The sequence below is a fragment of the Protopterus annectens genome, chromosome 1.part1, assembly GCF_019279795.1.
Source record: "Protopterus annectens isolate FY-2018-M chromosome 1.part1, PAN1.0, whole genome shotgun sequence".
Classification (NCBI taxonomy): Eukaryota; Metazoa; Chordata; order Ceratodontiformes; family Protopteridae; genus Protopterus; species Protopterus annectens.
Window position 1 is genome coordinate 1522164826 of NC_056726.1, and position 20937 is coordinate 1522185762.

General features: G+C 41.4%; 1 protein-coding gene across 5 annotated transcripts in view; it reads left to right on the forward strand.

Moving 5' to 3' along the window:
• The window catches only part of COL16A1 (collagen type XVI alpha 1 chain), a 3146845-nt gene that overhangs the window by 660359 nt on the left and 2465549 nt on the right, over positions 1–20937 (forward strand). For all 5 annotated transcript variants that reach the window (XM_044082765.1, XM_044082783.1, XM_044082773.1 and 2 more), the window contains exon 5: positions 17116–17239. In XM_044082765.1, the coding sequence (XP_043938700.1) occupies positions 17116–17239 (124 nt within the window). The remainder of the gene's footprint in view (positions 1–17115; positions 17240–20937) is intronic.

Genomic DNA, 20937 nt, shown 5'->3' on the forward strand with positions numbered 1-20937 from the left:
TTAATTTACTTGGCAGACGTAGGCGCTTAATACCCATAATGCTGCAGTTAATTTACTTGGTAGAAGTAGGCGCTGAATATGCATGATGCTGCAGTTAATTTACTTGGAAAAAGTAGTAGCTGAATACCTATGATACCGCAGTTAATTTACTTTGTAGAACTCGGTGCTGAATACCCATCGTACCACAGTTCATTTACTTGGTAGAAGTAGGCACTGAATACCCATGATGCTACAGTTAATTTACTTGGCAGAATTAGGAGCTGAATACCCATAGTACTGCAGTTAATTTACTTGGTAGAAGTAGGGGCTGAGTACCCATGCTACCACAGTTAATTTACTTGTTCGAAGTAGGCGTTGAATACCCATGATGCTGCAGTTAGTTTACATGGTAGAAGAAGGCACTGAATACCCATGTTACTGCTGTTAATTTACTTGGTAGTAGTAAGCGCTGAATACCCATGATGCTGCAGTTAATTTACTTGATAGAAGTAGGTGCTGAATACCCATAATGCTGCAGTTAATTTACTTAGTAGAAGTAGGCGCCGAACACCCATGGTACCACAGTTAATTTACTTAGTAGAAGTAGGCACTGAATACCCATGGTACCGCAGTTAATTTACTTGGTAGAAGTAGGTGTTGAATACACATGGTAACGCAGTTAATTTACTTGGTAGAAATCAGCAAGGAATACCCATGATGCTGCACTCAATTTACTTGATAGAAGTAGGAGCTGAATACCCATGGTACCGCAGTTAATTTACTTTTTAGAAGTAGGCGCTGAATCCCCATGATGCTGCAGTTAATTTTCTTGGTAGAGGTAGTTGCTGAATGCCCTTGATATTGCAGTTAATTTACTTGGTAGAAGTAGAGGCTGAATACCCATAATGCTGCAGTTAATTTACATGGTAGAAGTAGGCGATGAATACGCATGATGCTGCAGTTAATTTACTTGGTCGAAATAGGTGCTGAATGCCCTTGATTTTGCAGTTAATTTACTTGGTAGAAGTAGGGGCTGAATATGCATGGTACAGCAGTTAATTTTCTTGGTAGAAGTACACACGGTATACCCATGATGCTGAAGTTAATTTACTTGGTAGAAGTAGGAGCTGATTACCCATTGTACTGCAGTAAATTTACATGTTAGAATTAGATGCTGAATACCCATAATGCCACAGTTAATTTATTTGGTAGAAGTAGGGGCTGAATGCCCTTGATATTGCAGTTAATTTACTTGGCAGACGTAGGCGCTTAATACCCATAATGCTGCAGTTAATTTACTTGGTAGAAGTAGGCGCTGAATATGCATGATGCTGCAGTTAATTTACTTGGTAAAAGTAGACGCTCAACACCCATGATGCATTAGTTACTTTACTTGGTTGAAGTAGGCGCTGAATACCCATGATGCTGCAGTTAATTTACTTTGTAGAAGTAGTTGCTAAATACCCATGTGTCCGCAGTTAACTTACTTGGTAGAGGTAGGCTCAGAATACCCATGGTACTGCAGTTAGTTTACTTGGAAGAATTAGGCAGTGAATACCCAAGATGCTACAGTTAATTTACTTGGTAGAAGTAGGCACTGAATACTCATGGTACCGCAGTTAATTTACTTGGTAGAAGTAGGCGTTGAATACCCATGGTAATGCAGTTAATTTACTTGGTAGAAATCAGCACTGAATACTCATGATGCTGCACTCAATTTACTTGGTAGAAGTAGGCGGTGAATACCCATGGTAATGCAGTTAATTTACTTGGTAGAAATCAGCACTGAATACCCATGATGCTGCACTCAATTTACTTGGTAGAAGTAGGAGCTGAATACCCATGGTAATGCAGTTAATTTACTTTTTAGAAGTTAGCGCTGAATCCCCATGAGACTGCAGTTAATTTACTTGGTAGAAGTAGTCACTGAATAGCAATGATGCTGCAGTTAATTTATGTGGTAGAAGTAGGAGCTGAATACCCATGGTAATGCAGTTAATTTACTTTTTAGAAGTTAGCGCTGAATCCCCATGAGACTGCAGTTAATTTACTTGGTAGAAGTAGTCACTGAATAGCAATGATGCTGCAGTTAATTTATGTGGTAGAAGTAGGAGCTGAATGCCCATGGTACTGATATTAATTTACTTGGTAGAAGTAGGCGCTGAATGACCTTGATATTGCAGTTAATTTACTTGGTAGAAGTAGGCACTTAATACCCATGATGCTGCTGTTAATTTACTTAGTAGAAGTAGGCGCTGAATGCCCTTGATATTGAAATTAATTTACTTGGTAGAAGTAGGGGCTGAATACCCATAATGCTGCAGTTAATTTGCTTGTTAGAAGTAGGCACTGAATATCCATTGTACCGCACTTAATTTACTTGGTAGAAGTAGGCACTGAATACCCATTGTACCGTACTTAATTTACTTGGTAGAAGTAGGCGCTGAATACCCGTGATGCTGCATTAATTTACTTGTTAGAAGTAAGCACTGAATACCCATGATGCTGCAGTTAATTTACTTGGAGGAAGTAGGAGCTGAATACCCATGGTACCACAGTTAATTTACTTGGTATTAGTAGGCACTGAAAACCCATGGTACTGCAGTGAAATTGCTTGGTAGAAGTAGGAGCTGAATACCCATAGTACTGGCGCCAAATACCCAGGATGATTTAGTTAATTTACTTGGTAGAAGTAGGTGATGACTACCCATGATGCTGCAGTTAATTTACTTGATAGAAGTAAGCACTGAATACCCATGGTACTGCAGTAAATTTACGTGGTAGAAGTAGGCGCTGAATACCCATAATGCCACAGTTAATTTACTTTGTAGAAGTAGGGTCTGAATGCCCTTGATTTTGCAGTTAATTTACTTGGTAGAATTAGGTGCTTAATTCCCATGATGCTACAGCCAATTTACTTGGTAGAAGTAGGCGCTGAATACGCATGATGCTGCAGGTAATTTACGTAGGTTCATAGGTTCATAGTAGGCTATCTGCCCTGGGGCATTTATAAGCCTAGCCTGATTGTGTTTGGCTTACGCCACCCCTTGATTTGAGTATACTGTGCCCTTTTTAAAGTTTATAGGGAATCATCACCTACTTGTACCAAGTAAATTAACTAAATCATCATGGGTATTCGGCGCCAGTACTATGGGTATTCAGCTCCTACCAAATTAACTGCAGTACCATGGGTTTTTAGTGCCTTAGTAGAAGGCACTCCATATCCATGATGCTTTAGTTAATTTACTTGGTAGAAGTAGGCGCTGAATACCCATGATACCGCACTTAATTTACTTGTAAGAACTAGGCACTGAATACCCATGATGCTGCAGTTAATTTGCTTGGTCGAAGAAGACACTGAATACCCATGGTACTGCCATTAATTTACATTCTAGAAGTAGGCAGTTAATACCCAAGGTACCGTAGTTAATTTAATAGGTAGAAATAGGCACTGAATACCCATGGTACTGCACTTAATTTAATTTGGAGAAGTAGGCGCTGAATACTCATGATGGTGCAGTTAATTTACTTCGCAGAAGTAGGCGCTGAATACCCATAATGCTGCAGTTAATTTACTGGTAGAAGTAGGCGCTGAATACCCATGGTACCACAGATAATTTACTTGGTAGAAGTAGGCACTAAATTCCCAAGGTACAGCAGTTAATTTACTTGGTAGAAATAGGTGCTGAATACCCATGATGCTGCAGTTAATTTACTTGGTAGAAGTAGGCAATGAATTGGCATGATGCTGCAGTTAATTTACATGGTAGAAGTAGGAGGGGAATAACCATGATGCTGCAGCTAATTCACACAGTAGAAGTAGGCACTAAATACCCATGATGGCACAGTTAATTTTCTTGGAAGAAGTAGTCACTGAATACCCATGGTACCACAGTTAATTTACTTGGTAGAAGTAGGCACTGAATACCCATGGTACCACAGTTAATTTACTTGGTAGAAGTAGGCACTGAATACCCATGGTACCACAGTTAATTTACTTGGTAGAAGTAGGCGCTGAATACCCATGATGCAGCAGTTAATTTACTTTGTAGAAGTAGTTGCTAAATACCCATGTGTCCGCAGTTAACTTACTTGGTAGAGGTAGGCTCAGAATACCCATGGTACTGCAGTTAGTTTACTTGGTAGAATTAGGCAGTGAATACCCATGATGTTACAGTTAATTTACTTGGTAGAAGTAGGCACTGAATACTCATGGTACCGCAGTTAATTTACTTGGTAGAAGTAGGCGTTGAATACCCATGGTAACGCAGTTAATTTACTTGGTAGAAATCAGTACAGAATATCCATGATGCTGCACTCAATTTACTTGATAGAAGGAGGAGCTGAATACCCATGGTACCGTAGTTAATTTACTTTTTAGAAGTAGGCGCTGAATCCCCATGATGCTGCAGTTAATTTACTTGGTAGAAGTAATAGCTGAATGCCATTGATATTGCAGTTAATTTACTTGGTAGAAGTAGGGGCTGAATACCCATGATGGCGCTGTTAATTTTCTTGGAAGAAGTAGGCACTGAATACCCATGGTACAGCAGTTAATTTTCTTGGTAGAAGTAGGCACTGAATACCCATGATGGCGCTGTTAATTTTCTTGGAAGAAGTAGGCACTGAATACCCATGGTACCGCAGTTAATTTACTTGGTAGAAGTAGGCGCTGAATACCCATGATGCAGCAGTTAATTTACTTGGTAGAAGTAGGCGCTGAATACCCATGATGCAGCAGTTAATTTACTTGGTAGAAGTAGGTGCTGAATACCCATGATGCAGCAGTTAATTTACTTTGTAGAAGTAGTTGCTAAATACCCATGTGTCCACAGTTAATTTACTTGGTAGAGGTAGGCTCAGAATACCCATGGTACTGCAGTTAGTTTACTTGGTAAAATTAGGCACTGAATACCCATGATGCTACAGTTAATTTACTTGGTAGAAGTAGGCACTGAATACCCATGATACCGCAGTTAATTTACTTGGTAGAAGTAGGCACTGAATACTCATGGTACCGCAGTTAATTTACTTGGTAGAAGTAGGCGTTGAATACCCATGGTAACACAGTTAATTTACTTTGTAGAAATAAGCACATAATATTCATGATGCTGCACTCAATTTACTTGATCGAAGTAGGAGCTGAATACCCATGGTACCGTAGTTAATTTACTTTTTAGAAGTAGGCGCTGAATCCCCATGATGCTGCAGTTAATTTACTTGGTAGAAGTAATAGCTAAATGCCCTTGATATTGCAGTTAATTTACTTGGTAGAAGTAGGGGCTGAATACGCATGGTACAGCAGTTAATTTTCTTGGTAGAAGTAGACACAGTATACCCATGATGCTGCAGTTAATTAATTGGTAGAATTGGAAGTTGATTACCCATTGTACCGCAGTAAATTTACATGTTAGAAGTAGGTGCTGAATACCCATAATGCCACAGTTAATTTATTTGGTAGAAGTAGGGGCTGAATGGCCTTGATATTGCAGTTAATTTACTTGGAAGAAGTAGGCATTGAATACCCATAATGCTGCAGTTAATTTACGTGGTAGAAGTAGGCGCTGAATATGCATGATGCTGCAGTTAATTTACTTGGTAAAAGTAGACGCTCAACACCCATGATGCATTAGTTACTTTACTTGGTTGAAGTATGCGCTGAATACCCGTGATGCTGCAGTTAATTTACTTTGTAGAAGTAGTTGCTAAATACCCATGTGTCCGCAGTTAACTTACTTGGTAGAGGTAGGATCAGAATACCCATGGTACTGCAGTTAGTTTACTTGGTAGAATTAGGCACTGAATATCCAAGATGCTATAGCTAATTTACTTGGTAGAAGTAGGCGTTGAATACCTATGGTACCGCAGTTAATTTACTTGGTAGAAATCAGCAGTGAATACCCATGATGCTGCACTCAATTTACTTGGTAGAAGTAGTCACTGAATAGCAATGATGCTGCAGTTAATTTATGTGGTAGAAGTAGGAGCTGAATATCCATGATGCTGCAGTTAATTTACTTGGTAGAAGTAGGCACTGAATGCCCTTGATATTGCAGTTAATTTACTTGGTAGAAGTAGGGTCTGAATACCCATGATGCTGCAGTTAATTTCCTTGGTAGAAATAGGTGCTGAATGCCCTTGATATTGCAGTTTATTTACTTGGTAGAAGTAGGGGCTGAATACCTGTAATGCTGCAGTTAATTTATTTAGTAGAAGTAGGCACTGAATACCGATAGTGCTGGTGTTAATTTATTTGGTAGAAGTAGGCACTGAATACCCATGTTGCCACAGTTAATTTACTATGTAGAAGTAGGCACTGAACACCCATGGTACGGCAGTATATTTACTCTATAGAAGTAGGCGCGGAATACCCATGATGCTGCAGTTAATTTCCTTGTTAGAAGTAGGTACTGAATACCCATTGTACCGCACTTAATATACTTGGTAGAAGTAGGCGCTGAATACCCATGATGCTGCAGTTAATTTACTTTGTAAAAGTAGGCACTGAATACCTGTGATGCTGCAGTTAATTTACTTGGTAGAAGTAGATGCTGAATACCCGTGGTACTGCAGTTAATTTACTTGGTAAAAGTAGGCACTGAATACCATGGTATCACAGTTAATTTACGTGGTAAATGTAGCTGCTGAATACTCATGGTACCACAGTTTATTTACTTGAAAGAAGTCGGAGCTGAATACCATGATGTTGCTGTTAATTTACTTTGTTGAAGTAAACACTGAATACCCATGGTTCTGCAGTTAATTTACATGGTATAAGTAGACGCTGAATACCCATGGTACCCGCTGTTATTTACTTGGTTGAAGTAGAAGCTGAATGCCCATGATGCTGCATTTAATTTTCTTTGTAGAATTAGGCACTGAATGCCTATGATGCTGCAGTTAATTTAAATGGCAGAAGTAGGCGCTGAATACCCATGATGCTGCAGTTAATTTACTTGGTAGAAGTAAGTGCTGAATACCCATGATGCTGCAGTAAATTAGTTGGTAGAATTAGGCAGTGAATACCATGCTACCACAGTTAATTTACATGGTAGAAGTAGGCGCTGAGTACCTATACTACTGCAGTTAATTTACTTGTTCGAAGTAGGCGCTCAATACCCATGGTGCTGCAGTTAATTTTCTTGGTAGACGTAGGTGCTGAATTCCCATGATGATTCAGTTAATATACTCGGTAGAAGTAGGGTCTGAATACCCATGATGCTGCAGTTAATTTACTTGGTAGAAGTAGTGGCTGAATACCCATGATGCTGCCATTAATTTACTTGGTAACAGTAGAAGCTGAACAGCCATGATGCTGAAGTTAATTTACTTGGTAGAAGTAGGCACTGAATACCCATGATGATTCAGTTAATATACTTGGTAGAAGAAGGCTCTGAATACTCATGGTACCACAGTTAATTCACTTAGTAAAAGTAGGCACTAAATACCCAAGATGCTGCAGTTAATTTACTTGGTAGAAGTAGAAGCTGAATACCCATGATGCTGCAGCTAATTCACTTAGTAGAAGTAGTAGCTGAATACCCACTATACCGCAGGTTATTTACTTGGTAGAAATAAGTGTGGTGAGTATCCATATTACCGCAGTTAATTTACTTGTTCGAAGCAGGCGCTGAATACTCATGATGCTGCATTTAATTTACTTGGAAAAAGTAGTAGCTGAATACCTATGATACCGCAGTTAATTTACTTTGTAGAACTCGGTGCTGAATACCCATCGTACCACAGTTAATTTACTTGGTAGTAGTAAGCGCTGAATACCCATGATGCTGCAGTTAACTTACTTTGTAGAAGTAGGTGCGGAATACCCATGGTACCACAGTTAATTTACGTGGTAGAAGTAGAAACTGAATACCCATGATGCTGCAGTTAATTTACTTTGTAGAGTCAGGCGCTGAATACCCATGGTACTGCAGTTAATTTACTTGGTAGAAGTAGGCACTGAATACTCTTTATGTTGCAGTTGATTTACTTGGTAGAATTAGGCGCTGAAGACGCATGGTGCTGCAGTTAATTTACTTGGTAGAAGTAGGCATTGAATACCCATGATGCTGTAGTTAATTTACTTGGTAGAAGAAGGAGCTGAATACCCATGGTACCACAGTTAATTTACTTAGCAGAAGTAGGCACTGAATACCCGTGATACCACAGTTAATTTACTTGGTAGAAGTAGGCGCGGAATACCCATGGTACCACAGTTAATTTACTTAGCAGAAGTAGGCACTGAATACCCGTGATACCACAGTTAATTTACTTGGTAGAAGTAGGCGCGGAATACCCATGATACTGTAGTTAGTATACTTGGTAGAAGTAGGCACTGAATACCCATGATGCTGCAGTTAATTTACTTGGTAGAAGTAGGCACTGAATATCCATGATGCTGTTGTTAATATACTTTAAGAAGTAGGCACTGAATACCCATGATGCTGCAGTAAATTTACTTGGTAGAAGCAGCCACTGAATACCCTTGATACCACAGTTAATTTACTTGGCAGAAGTAGGCATTGTATACCCGTTGTATTGCAGTTAATTTACTTGGTTGAAGTAGCCACTGAATACCCTTGGTACCGCAGTTAGTTTACTTGGTAAAAGTAGGCATTGAATACCCATGTTGCTGCAGTCAGTTTACTTGGTAGAAGAAGGCACTGAGTACCCATGATGCTGCAGTTAATTTACTTGGTACAAGTTGGCAATGAATACCCATGATGCTGCAGTTAATTTACTTGGTAGAAGTAGGAACTGAATACCCATGATGCTGCAGTTAATTTACTTGGTAGAAGTAGGAACTGAATACCCATGATGCTGCAGTTAATTTACTTGGTAGACGTAGGTGCTGAATACCCCTGAGGCTTCAGTTAATTTAGTTGGTAGAAGTAGGCGCCGAATACCCATGATGCTGTAGTTAATTTCCTTGGTAGAAGTATGCGCTGAATATCCATGATACTGCAGTTAATTTACCTGGTAGAAGTAGGCACTGAATACCCATGATACTGTAGTAATTTACTTGGTAGAAGTATGCGTTGAATACCCATGATACCGCAGTTGATTTATTTGGTAGAAGTAGGCACTGAGTACCCATGATGCTGTAGTTAATTTACTTGGTAGAAGTATACTCTGAATTCCCATGATACAGCAGTTAATATTCTTGATAGAATTAGGCACTGAATACCCATGATGCAGCAGTTTATTTATTTATTTACATTTGTTAACCGGGAGAGTCCGACTAGACACAGATCCGTTTTCAGCAGAGGCCCGGGGAGAAAAGCTCTACATTATTTTTTGCATTATACAGTTAAAAAAACATAGCATTTAAATATAGACATTATTCCAGTTAAGGACGCAAAACAAGTAGAAAACAGATGTAAAACAGCTGTAGAACATAGTACAATTTTAAAATATGGTGACATATACTAAATATGGTTAAAATGTAGTTGAGATTCATCAGTGAACAATTGATACAATCTGTTTTTGAGGTACATAGCAGCCATTAGCAGTTATTGCTACAAGAAGTTAGTATTATGTGGTAGGTAGCTGGGAACATGAGTAAGCCAAGCTTGCTAAGAGTAGGTTGTTGACAGGGGGCTGAGAGAGGTAGTGGGTGGGGGGAGTGGATGGTATTAGGGGGGGTGGTTGCAAGGGCATATCTGGCAAGTTTTGAAGTGTGATTTTAGTAAGGATTTAAAGTGGGTGCAAGAAGTTACAGAGGTAATTGCGGATGGGAGGGAGTTCCAGAGTTTGGCTATAGTGCAGGAGATTAATGTTTCTCCAGCAGAGTTAATGGCTCTTGTGACCTGTAGGAGGTTTTTCTGGCTGGATCTTAGTGGTCTCGTGGTTATATAGGGTTGGAGTAGATTCTGGAAGGATGGGACTTTTAGTGGTTGTTTTATTAGTTTGTGGGCGAGTGTGAGGTGGTACCATTGAAGGAGGTGGGGGAGCTCTAGCCAGCCCAGTTCTGCTAGTGAGAGACAGTGGTGAGTACGGTAGGAAGCTCCTGTGGTGAATTTGGCGATTTTGTTGTAGCAGGTTTCGAGCTTATTTAGATCACATTGTCTAAGGTTAGCAAATACTGGAGAGGCATAGAGTAGGGTAGAGATAAGATGAGAATTTGCTACCAAAATGTTAGCTGCTTTGGTAAGTAGTTGCTGATTTCTATATAATGCTCCTAGTTTTTTGTGCACTTTTTTAATGGTCATGGAAATATGAATGTCAAAGTTCAGTTTATTGTCTATTTCTACTCCTAGTAATTTGGTGTGTTCTGTAGGATGAATGGTGGTGTTGCCTTTTGCTGTGATGTTAAAGTGAGAGCTGTCTAGGTTAAGTTTGGTGGGTTGGAAGATTAGTAATTTTGTTTTGTTTGGGTTGAGTATTAGTTGGACATCGGATAACCAAGTTTCAAAAGAAGAAAATGCTTCCTGTGTGACTATTTGCAGTTCTGGTAGGGAGTGGGCTGTGCAGATGATGGTTGAGTCATTTGCGTATTGTATGAGTGTGCCATGTGTTGTGGCTGAGGCTAGATTATTGGTGAAAATAGAGAAGAGTAGGGGTCCCAGGATGGACCCTTGGTGAACTCCTATGGAGACTGGTAGTTGGGGGGATAGGTTGTCCTGCCAAACAACTGCTTGTTGGCGGTCAGATAGGTAACTCTGAAACCAGTTGATGACTGGTTGAGAGAAGGATAGGTTATTGAGAAGAGATATGAGTTGTTTGTGTGGGACCATATCGAAAGCTTTAGAGAGGTCTAGGAAGGTAGCTGAGGAGAGATAACCTGCATTTAGATTTTGTAGGATAGTGTTAGAGAAAGAGAGTAAGGCGGTGGTGGTGCTGTGGTTAGGTCGGAAACCGTGTTGTGTGTTGGAGAGGAGGTTGTTAGCAAGGAGGTGATCTGAGACTTGAGAGCGAATGCATCTCTCTAGTATTTTGGAGAGTGGTGAGAGAATAGCTATGGGGCGGTAATTGGTTAGATCTGTGGAGGGGCCTCCTTTGTGTAGGGGAATTATGTGTGAGACTTTCCATAGTGTGGGAACATAACTTTCTGACAGAGATCTGTTAATCAAGAGTGATACGGGGTAGGCTAGAGTGTCAGCTGCAAGTTGAATGTATTCACCTGGGAGGTTGTCTGCTGCTAATCTGGTGGTTTTAAGTTTAGTTAGTAGTTGTTTTATTTTGGAGGTAGGAACAGGAGAGAAAGAGAAGCTAGTTGGGAGATTGTTAGTTCTAGTTGGTGGTGTGGGTTTATGGGGAGGGGGGGTTGTGTTGTCTAACTAGTGATAGTATGGTTTGTGTGAAGTGATTGTTGAAAGAGGTAGCAATGTTTTCGGAGGAGTAAGTTAAGTTAGGAGTGGGTGTACTTACTTTACCTGGGTGGAGGATGGAGTTTATTGAGGACCAGAATTGTTTGGGGTTATGTTGGGAGAAGGTAAGGGCAGACTGGTAGTATTGGATTTTGTCTTGTTTTATAAGCTTTTTGGTTCTATTGCGTAGTTCTAGGAATTTTTGCCTAGTAGAGGGGGTTTTGGTTTTGTGCCAGTTGTCCTATGCTTTATCCGTTTTTCATTTCGGACTTTGTGTTTTTTTGTAGCCATGGGGATTGTTGGGCTCTAGTTCAGGAATGTCTTATGGGGGCATGGTAATTAAGGATGCTTAGGAATGTTTTATTAAAGTAGTCAACTGCGTCATCTAGTTTGAGGTATTTTAGAGGTTGCCAGTTACAGTCTTTTAGGGATGAGCTGAATGAGAGAGGGTTGAAGTTAATTTTTTTTGCGTATTTGATGGTAGATGATGTGTTTTGCTTTATAAAGGTGTTTTCTTATTAAGAAGGCAGGGGAGTGATCACTGAGGCTGTCAGATAAGCAGCCTGCTATATATGTCTGAGGGCTCTTATTGACTAGTATCCAATCAAGGGTAGTGTGTTTTTTGGAGTTATTTATCCTAGTAGGTGACTGGACTAGTTGGGTGAAGCCATGAAGATTTACATGATGGGCTGGGTGGTTGCCAGAGCAGAATTGCCAGTCAGTGTTGAAGTCTCCTAGAATTAAAGTTTCTTGGGGTAGGTGGTGGGTAGTCCAGCTGAGGAGGTCTTTAAGTGGAGGGATGTTGTGGCCAGGTGAGAAGTAGCAACCTATTATGTTTAGGGTTTTATTTTGGTTTATTTTAAGGTTGGCATATATTATTTCTTCCTTACCTATTTGGGGAGCTGCTAACTTTAAGATCTTTTAGATTATTTGGTAGAAGTAGGCACTGAATACCCATGGTACTGCAGTTAATTTACTTCATAGAACTAGGTGCTGAACACCCATGGCATCTGGTTAAAAAAAAATAAAAAATTAAGCTTGTTTCCTGCCTTTCCTGTAAGTGGTCTAGACTGTTTGTAGGCTTCTGAGCCCCCAAGCCTTTCTGTTTTGGAGGGAAGCCTTCTAGCTTAATTTTGTTTCTTAGAACTAGCCAGTTTTCTAGTTTCAGCACTCAAATTTGTTTCTTTGAACTCATCACTTGTTCAGAACTCATTGTAAGCACTAAATAAGCTGCAAATTACTACAGCACTCAACTTTCCTCACTTGTCTAGTGGAAAGCAGTTTTTAGTACTTAATAAATAAGCACGTATCCAGGCATGTCTAAGGGTCAGCTCCCGGTGATTTCTCCTGTCTACCTGATGAATCTGGGCATCTTGGGGCAATGCAGCAATTGCCTCATGTACACAGACAACCCTCTCCTCCTACCACCCAACACTACAACCTGTGAGAGATGCACTTACATAGCCAAACTGGAAGCAAAGCTCTCTTCACCCAAGACTGGACTAGACAGTCAAGAGGAGAAGGTAAACACTTGCACCACACCACACTCATCACATAGTCCCTTAAAACCTACACCACCAAAACACACACATAGAAACACAAAACACACACCTACATTCACGGAGGCTCTCAATAAAAACCTGCCCAAGCATCAGGGACCTCCAAAGCATAAACGCAAGCAAACTCCACCCCCCCAACACAACCCAAATGACACATAGCCCACAAACCCAGTGTGCCACTCAACCACAGCCCATAAAGCATAACAACGTTCCCAACACTCTAGTCATAGGTGACTCTATAGTCAGGCACAATGATGTTCCACTCACCAGGCTAAACAAGGAGAAAGTTACTGTCAGCTGCCTGTCAAGTGCCAGGATCCGCCACATAACACAGGCACTCAGGTCACTCCACAACAAGTACAAATATGACACTGTCATTGTCCATGTTGGTGTGAATGACCTGAGACGTACCTCCCTGGTCTACATGAAAAGAGATATGGAGGAGCTCTCTGATCTTGTAGCCCAGGAAGGTATGACTCTGGCCCTGAGTAGCATACTGCCATCACCTAGAATGATGCCACAGTACAAGGACAAAATGATTGACTTCAACAATTGGCTAAGCTTCTGATGTCATTCTAAGGGAATCAGTATTTGTCTGCCTGGGACGACATGATCGACAGACCACGATGCTTTGCCAGAGATGGCTTGCACCTGTCGCCCTTGGGATTCTGGATACTGGCTAAGGCTCTTCCCACCCCTATAGTGCCTTTTTTAGGCAAGGTTCAAATGACAAATTCACCACTGTAATAGGTACAAGCTAGCAAAAGTCTAAACCTCAAAATACACTCACTCGAGGCACTCGAGAACATCGACATCTGTGCAGTGACAGAGACCTGGTTCAAATCTCCAGAGAGCACCCCTGCATTACCAGGCTATAATTCATAACACACCTTTCGGCCACCTAACCCGGAATGAAGCACTACATGTGGAGGCGTGTCTATATTCATTAAGGATATCCACACCTCCAGGCTAGTTGCACAGCATAATGCATCCGAGATTATCCAAGTGCAACTAACTCTGGGCAAGACCGCAATCCAGATTCTAGCTTGCTACAGACCCCCACCATGCCCCAGGATTCCCACTCCTCATTTCTTGATACACTGGAAAGTATTAAGGTACAACCTAACACCCTAATAATGTGCGATTTCAACTACCCCACCATTAACTGGGAAAACTACTCATGTACCAACTCTTTTGCTCAACGTTTTCTGGAATTCATAAATTCCAATGCCTTGGATCAACTTATTCACACCCCCACCAGGGGCAGCAATATCCTAGACCTGGTCATTACCAACATGGGCAACTGGTGTTCCACACCAGAGGTCAATTCCTCGTTGGTCAGATCCAACCACAAGCTAATCACCCTAGACATCCACATCCTGCCCCCCCCCCCTCAATTAGGGAAACCACTGTAAAAAACTTCTCCAAAGCCAACTTCACACTTCTTAAGACAGAAGTGGCAAACTTCATGACACCCATGCAGATGGACAATAGAGGTACGACTGCTGAATCCTACACAAATGCACTTTATAAGCACTTACATGAGTGCATGGATCATGCTATCCCTAATAGAACCAAGATGCTATCCTCCAAAAAAAGGAAGCCAATCTGGTGGTCCTCTGCCATAAACAAACTCTACAACAGAAGAAAGAAACTGTTGCAAAAAAGAGTAAAATTTCATGACTGGAGGAACTCCCTGGTCAACCTCAGTGAGAAGCTGAGATCCCTCATAAAATCCTCCAAAGCTAGTTACGAAAACAAAATTGCCACTGGCTCTAAAGGCAACCACAAAGCATTCTATAGCTATGTCAAGAATCTCAATGGCAACACTCAGATCTGCTCTGAGTTACAGCACAATGGCACTAAATATACAGAACCAACTGATTTTGCCAAGATTCTGGCAGATAGGTTCAGTGGTAACTTTACCCCCCTCTCACCCCCTAGAGGGCCCATCTCTATACCAGAAGAATGCAAAGTTCCTGTAATCACAGCTGCACAGGTAAAAAACACACTCTCCAAAGCAAAGAACACAGCATCCATGGGACCTGACAATATCCCAGGCTGCGTTCTACATGAACTACAGAATGAACTGGCACCCTACCTAAGTACAATGTTCAGTCATAGCCTCACCTCAGGCTTTGTGCCCACTGAATGGCGCACCACAATGGTTATCCCACTCCACAAAGGGGGAGCCACGACGGACCCCGTGAACTACCGCCCCATTAGCCTGACAAGCCTGGTCTGCATGGTCATGGAATGTATCATCATGGAACTCATAAATAAAAACATTGGTAATCTCCAAATTCTGGACTCGACCCATTCTGGATTTGTAAAAGGCAGATCATGTCTCCTAAACCTGATTGACTTCTTTGAAGCAGTCACCAAAGCCATAGATGAGGGTAAAGTGGTTCACACAGCTTATCTAGATCTCACCAAGTCTTTCGACACCATTTCCCCACTCTGGAATTATAGATAAGCTCACAAAACTAGGTATAAATCCCTATGTCACAAGATGGGTTGTCAACTAGCTCACGGGCAGAACCCACACTGTAAAAGTAGCAGACTCCAAATCTGACTTCAGACCAGTGACAAGTGGAGTACTACGGGGTTCATTGCTGGGTCCACTCCTGTTTGGTATCTACTTCTCTGAAGTACAGGCTAACACAGAAGGTCTTTGGCTAACAAAGTTTGCAGATGACTGCAAACTGGGAGCCATAATCGAAACTCCTAACAATGTGGACATACTACAAAAGGGCCTCACTGAGACAGATGCCTGGTGTGAAAGCCACGGCCTGAAGCTCAATGCCAAAAAGTGTATTGTCATCCCCTTTGGTAAAAACTCTGTACCCATGAACTACCACATAGCTGGTAGTCTACCTAATGCTGAAAATGTGATAAGAGACCTTGGGACACATGTGGACAGGAGTCTCTCCTTTGATAATCACATCGCCACAATGGTCAGGAAATCCTTCTACATGGCTCACCTCATCACAAAAGGTTTCTCATCCAGAAAAAAAGAAGTCATTGTTCCCCTGTACTCATCACTCATTAGACCCATTATAGAGTACAATGCCCCTTTTGGTATTTACCTCACAAGACATCTACAACAACTGGAAAGGCCACAGAAATACCTCACAAAGAGGATTACTGGCCTCAAACAGATGCCATACGCAGACCGTCTCAAAAAACTCCAGCTTTACTCCGTCACATATCGCCTACTCAGAGGCGATCTCTGCCTAACACACAAAGCTATGTCAAACCCAGAGCTGTTGAACATGCTCCACTTAAAGAAATCCCAATCCCTCCGAGCTACACACCCTAGGGACCTAAACCTTGTCACCAAGAGTCACTGAGTACCCCTGACGCTGTAGTTAATTTACTTGGTAGAAGTATGCGCTGAATACCCATGATGCTGCAGTTAATTTACTTGGTAGAAGTAGGCAGTGAATACCCATGATGGAGCAGTTAATTTACTTGGTAGAAGTAGGCGCTGAATATCCATGATTTTGTAGTTATCTTCTGACTCATATTCCCTTTCACCTTACCCTCTTTCAGTGTCCTCATTCTTTTTATCGTTATCTCTCCTGTTCCTGGCCATCGCTTGCCCATTTCCTTTCCTTTCTTATTCGTTTCCTTTTTCCTCTTCATCCCATATAGCCAGAATGTCTAAGTTTGTTATAAAGGCAGCCTCATTCATTATTGGCTGTTGGAGTAATCAGCGTCACCTGATAGTCACATTCCGTCATGATGCAGGCTTGTTAGAACTATAGGTCACACAAGGCCCTCATCTGTAACACATTGAAGTAGAAATTCAGGGTTGTTGACCCCTTATATGTTGTGCTATTTTAGATGAACTGAGTTAAGCAGATCTGATATTTGACCTTGTCTGTAAGTAAGAACAGATGTAAAGCAGTAGCTGCAAAAACTCATGCAGTGTTTTCTTTTCTTCATATGTTTTACTCCTTGCAGTGTAAAAGACTGTAGCTTATTTATTTATCTATTTATTTGGCATTTGTTGACTGGGTATATCCATTTGAGCAAAAGTCCATTTTTAGCGGAGGCCCAGGGAGGGAAGCTCTACATAGAATACAGAGTAGTGGATTGTGACACAAAACATAGAGTTAAATTACAGTTACTGGAAAATGCTTAAGTAGATGGGTAATAGAACATGCCAAAATTATGTCAAAAAAGAAAACTATGGCATATTAATAAGGTGCTGTAATACCCTTGTTTTTTATTTAAAAATATTTCTTGTTTTTTACTTCCAGGCAGGTGCTACGCCACGGTATTCCAAAAGAATTCACATTTGTAACGACAGTGAGACTTAAAAAGACAACTGTAACAGAAGACTGGTACATCTTTCAAGTGACTGACCAGGAGGGCTATGCACAGGTGAGTTCTGGGAGCACTGAAAGGAAAGTTAATGTGTAAAACCTCGAACTGTATTCATGTAATACCTCGAAGTTCACATGCGACACCCTTTACTTAGTGCAGACTAGAGATGGCATTCGTCAGTAGACAAATGGGAATGACTCTGGACTACAGACAGCGGTCTCTGGTTTGTTTGACTTCTTTATTTATTTCTTTATTAATTTTACTCAGATATATTTGTTGTGCACTTTTCTTTCTTTACACTATTAACAAATACTAAAAGTTAAACTTGAGAAAGAAAATTCAACCTTGTTTGCTCAGAATCAACTGTTCATGAGCTAATGTTGCAAGTAACAACGGGGTGAAAGGTTAAGTTTGATGAGGTCAAAAGACAGCCAGTTTCAGTGCCTGCTATAGACCAGCCCCAGTCATGATATGAGCATGCTCAATGTAGATCAATGCAAGAAAGTAAGTCTCTAACTCACTCTGATTGCAGGGTTTACGAGTACTTCAGATTCCAGAACACGTGTTGTCTAGGGGATGGGGACAAGCATAGTTTAAGCCATATAGCACTCTCACATGATTACATTTCTGAGAAGGAGACACAGCCATGCAGAGATTTGTGGTCTCAATCATTTTTTAAATTTTAAATGTAGCTTCACAGGTTGGAAAATGGGAGATGCACTCCTGCAGTGTGCGTGTGTGTGTGTGTGTGTGTGTGTGTGTGTGTGTGTGTGTGTGTGTGTGTGTGTATGTGTGAATGTCTGTCTGTAGCATGAAAGTATGTGTGTGTGTGTTAATGCATGTGTGCGTGTCTTTGTGTTTTAATGCGTGTATGTGTGTTTGTGTGTGTGAAAGTCTGTAATGTAAGTACATGCATGTTTGTGTTTTTGTGTGTGCATGTACATGCGCGTGTGTGTGTGTGTGTGTGAATGTCTGTCTGTAGCGTGAAAGTATGTGTGTGTGTGTGTGTGTGTTAATGCATGTGTGCGTGTCTGTGTGTTAATGCGTGTATGTGTGTTTGTGTGTGTGAAAGTCTGTAATGTAAGTACATGCATGTTTGTGTTTTTGTGTGTGCATGTACATGCGCGTGTGTGTGTGTGTGTGTGTGTGTGTGTGTGTGTGTGTGTGTGTGTGAATGTCTGTCTGTAGCGTGAAAGTATGTGTGTGTGTGTGTTAATGCATGTGTGCGTGTCTGTGTGTTAATGCGTGTATGTGTGTTTGTGTGTGTGAAAGTCTGTAATGTAAGTACATGCATGTTTGTTTCTGTGTGTGCATGTACATGCGTGCGTGCGTGTGTGTGTGTGTGTGTGTGTGTGTGTGTGTGTGTGTGTGTGTGTGTGTATGCATGCGTGTGTGTGTGTGTGTGTGTGTGTGTGTGTGTGTGTATGTGTGTGTGTGTGTGTGTGTGTGTGTGTGTGTGTGTGTGTGTGTGTGCGTGTGTGTGCGCGTGTGTGCATGTGTATGCGTGTGTGTGTGTGTGTGTGTGTGTGTGTGTGTGTGTGTGTGTGTGTGTGTGTGTGTGCGTGTGTGCGTGTGTGCGTGTGTGTGTGTGTGTGTGTGTGTGTGTGTGTGTGTGATTGTTGAGGTAGTATTATCTGTGCCAGAAATGGCTTTCAGAAGAACAAAACTGCAGGACAAAAGAAGCAAAAGTAAACAGTAAAATATGAAAATAAAACAAAAAGCAGGATAAACTTTAACAATAAGAAAAGACACACATCATGGGGGTAAAAGGCCAGAGAAAGAAAGAGAAAGTATTAGGAAGCAGAACACCACATGAAAAATATTAACTAGGCAAAGTGAAAGACTTTTAAGTGAAACAGATACTGTTTTGGTGCTAAGCATTACACAAATGGTTTCAGTGCCCCCCCCATTCACATACATTGGCTTCAGTGCCCCCCCCATTCACATACATTGGCTTGAGTGGCCCGTATTCACATACATTGGCTTCAGTGCCCCCCCATTCACATACATTGCCTTCAGTGCCCCCCCCATTCACATACATTGGCTTGAGTGGCCCGTATTCACATACATTGGCTTCAGTGCCCCCCCCCATTCACATACATTGGCTTCAGTGCCCCCCATTTACATACGTTGCAATGGTTAGTCTTTGTAATTGTGTTGCCTGTCTAGAACCTCAACAATACAGAAAAACTGAGGGAAAAAAAAGAAAAAAGCATTCGCTGATTCATTTTAATTTAATGTGGTGTTCTCAGACACACACTTACCAGGTATGCTGGGCCTAAAGCAAGCCCACCTCCTGATAACTTTGGAAGCATTCCCATTGTTAGTGCGACCATAATTAAAAAGATTGATACGTCAGTCAGTAGGATTTTTAAAGAACCGGTCACTGTACCATGTCTAGGCAAAAAATAGGGCTTTAACAGCTCCCTGGTTCATTACTGAAAGATGGTTACAGTGTAGTAATAAGATGTCCTTCATACCAGGTTTCAGTGCTTATGACCCTCCTGTGGGAATAACTGCATTGTATGTGCTATTGTGTCCATTTTCCAAAGATGACCGATCACGTTTAGACTGATAGGGCAAGATCATGACCTTACGTTCCACCACATTGTATGTATCATCACTAAGAGTCCTTAACATATCATAGCCAACTGCAGAAATTCCTGTGTGTCTGCCATAACCTTAACCAACTAGGTTCCCACCCCACTGAGCTAAACAGTATTCTGTTAGGAGATTACAACTATCCATCCATAAACTGGGAAATTATACTACCATAAATAGGTATGCACAGTGCTTCCTAAATGTCATAAATGCCCCACTCCAGTTACATAGATGGACAAAGCCCTGACTACTGCCAGCTGATTTAGGTTGAGTTAAAAGTTTGGGCAACTGATGGAGCATCGGGGAGGGATGGTTGTACCCATCTCAGGTGGTGGGTGGTACGTAGGTGCTCTCTCTGATGATCCCTGGTGGAGACTGGGGATTTTGCACTGAGGGGGTGCAGTCCAAGAAGGAGAAGGCTTCTGGGCTGAGTTGCAGTAGAGGCAGGGGGTATACAGCACTCTCCTGTTGCATGCCCTCCCCTCACACACACTTGTGACACTGCAGTGGGAGGGGAGACTAATGGATAGGCCAAAAATACCCACAGAGGCCTTGGACACTCTCAATGATGATCGACTCCAGCTATATTGCGTTGAGTCTGAAAGAGAGCAAAGAAGCTGACAGACCCATCATGGATGTGGGCTGTGAGTCACAAGGCCATGGAATGAACAGGGAGCACCGTGATGCAGAAAATAGTTCATATATGTAAACTCCTTAGTCCAGTGTTCACCTTTCAGAGACTCATAAACATTGAGCCAATCCTACAAATGCAACCTTACTATCCTGTATACCTATAGTTACCTTATCACTGGCCAGATCTGACATCCCCTCTGTAATACTCACCATGAGGGTGAAACCACATCTACCCAGCTAACTCTAATGTCTTTAGACATTACTGAAATGGAAATCTGCTGCAGCTATCTGAGTACCTTTATGATTTAAGAAACCCTTCTCCTCAATTCTACTTCCATCCATGTGTTTCCCTTTCATTTATATAAGTAATGACAATGTTGCTGTGACTGCATGCTCTCACATATTTATGCTCCTTTTTCATTCCAACAAATTCAGCTTTACCTGCTGTAACCATAAATACTGAAGCCATGGTGTATTTAAAGAATGTCTCACTCATCCATGAAAAAATAAGCACTGATTTC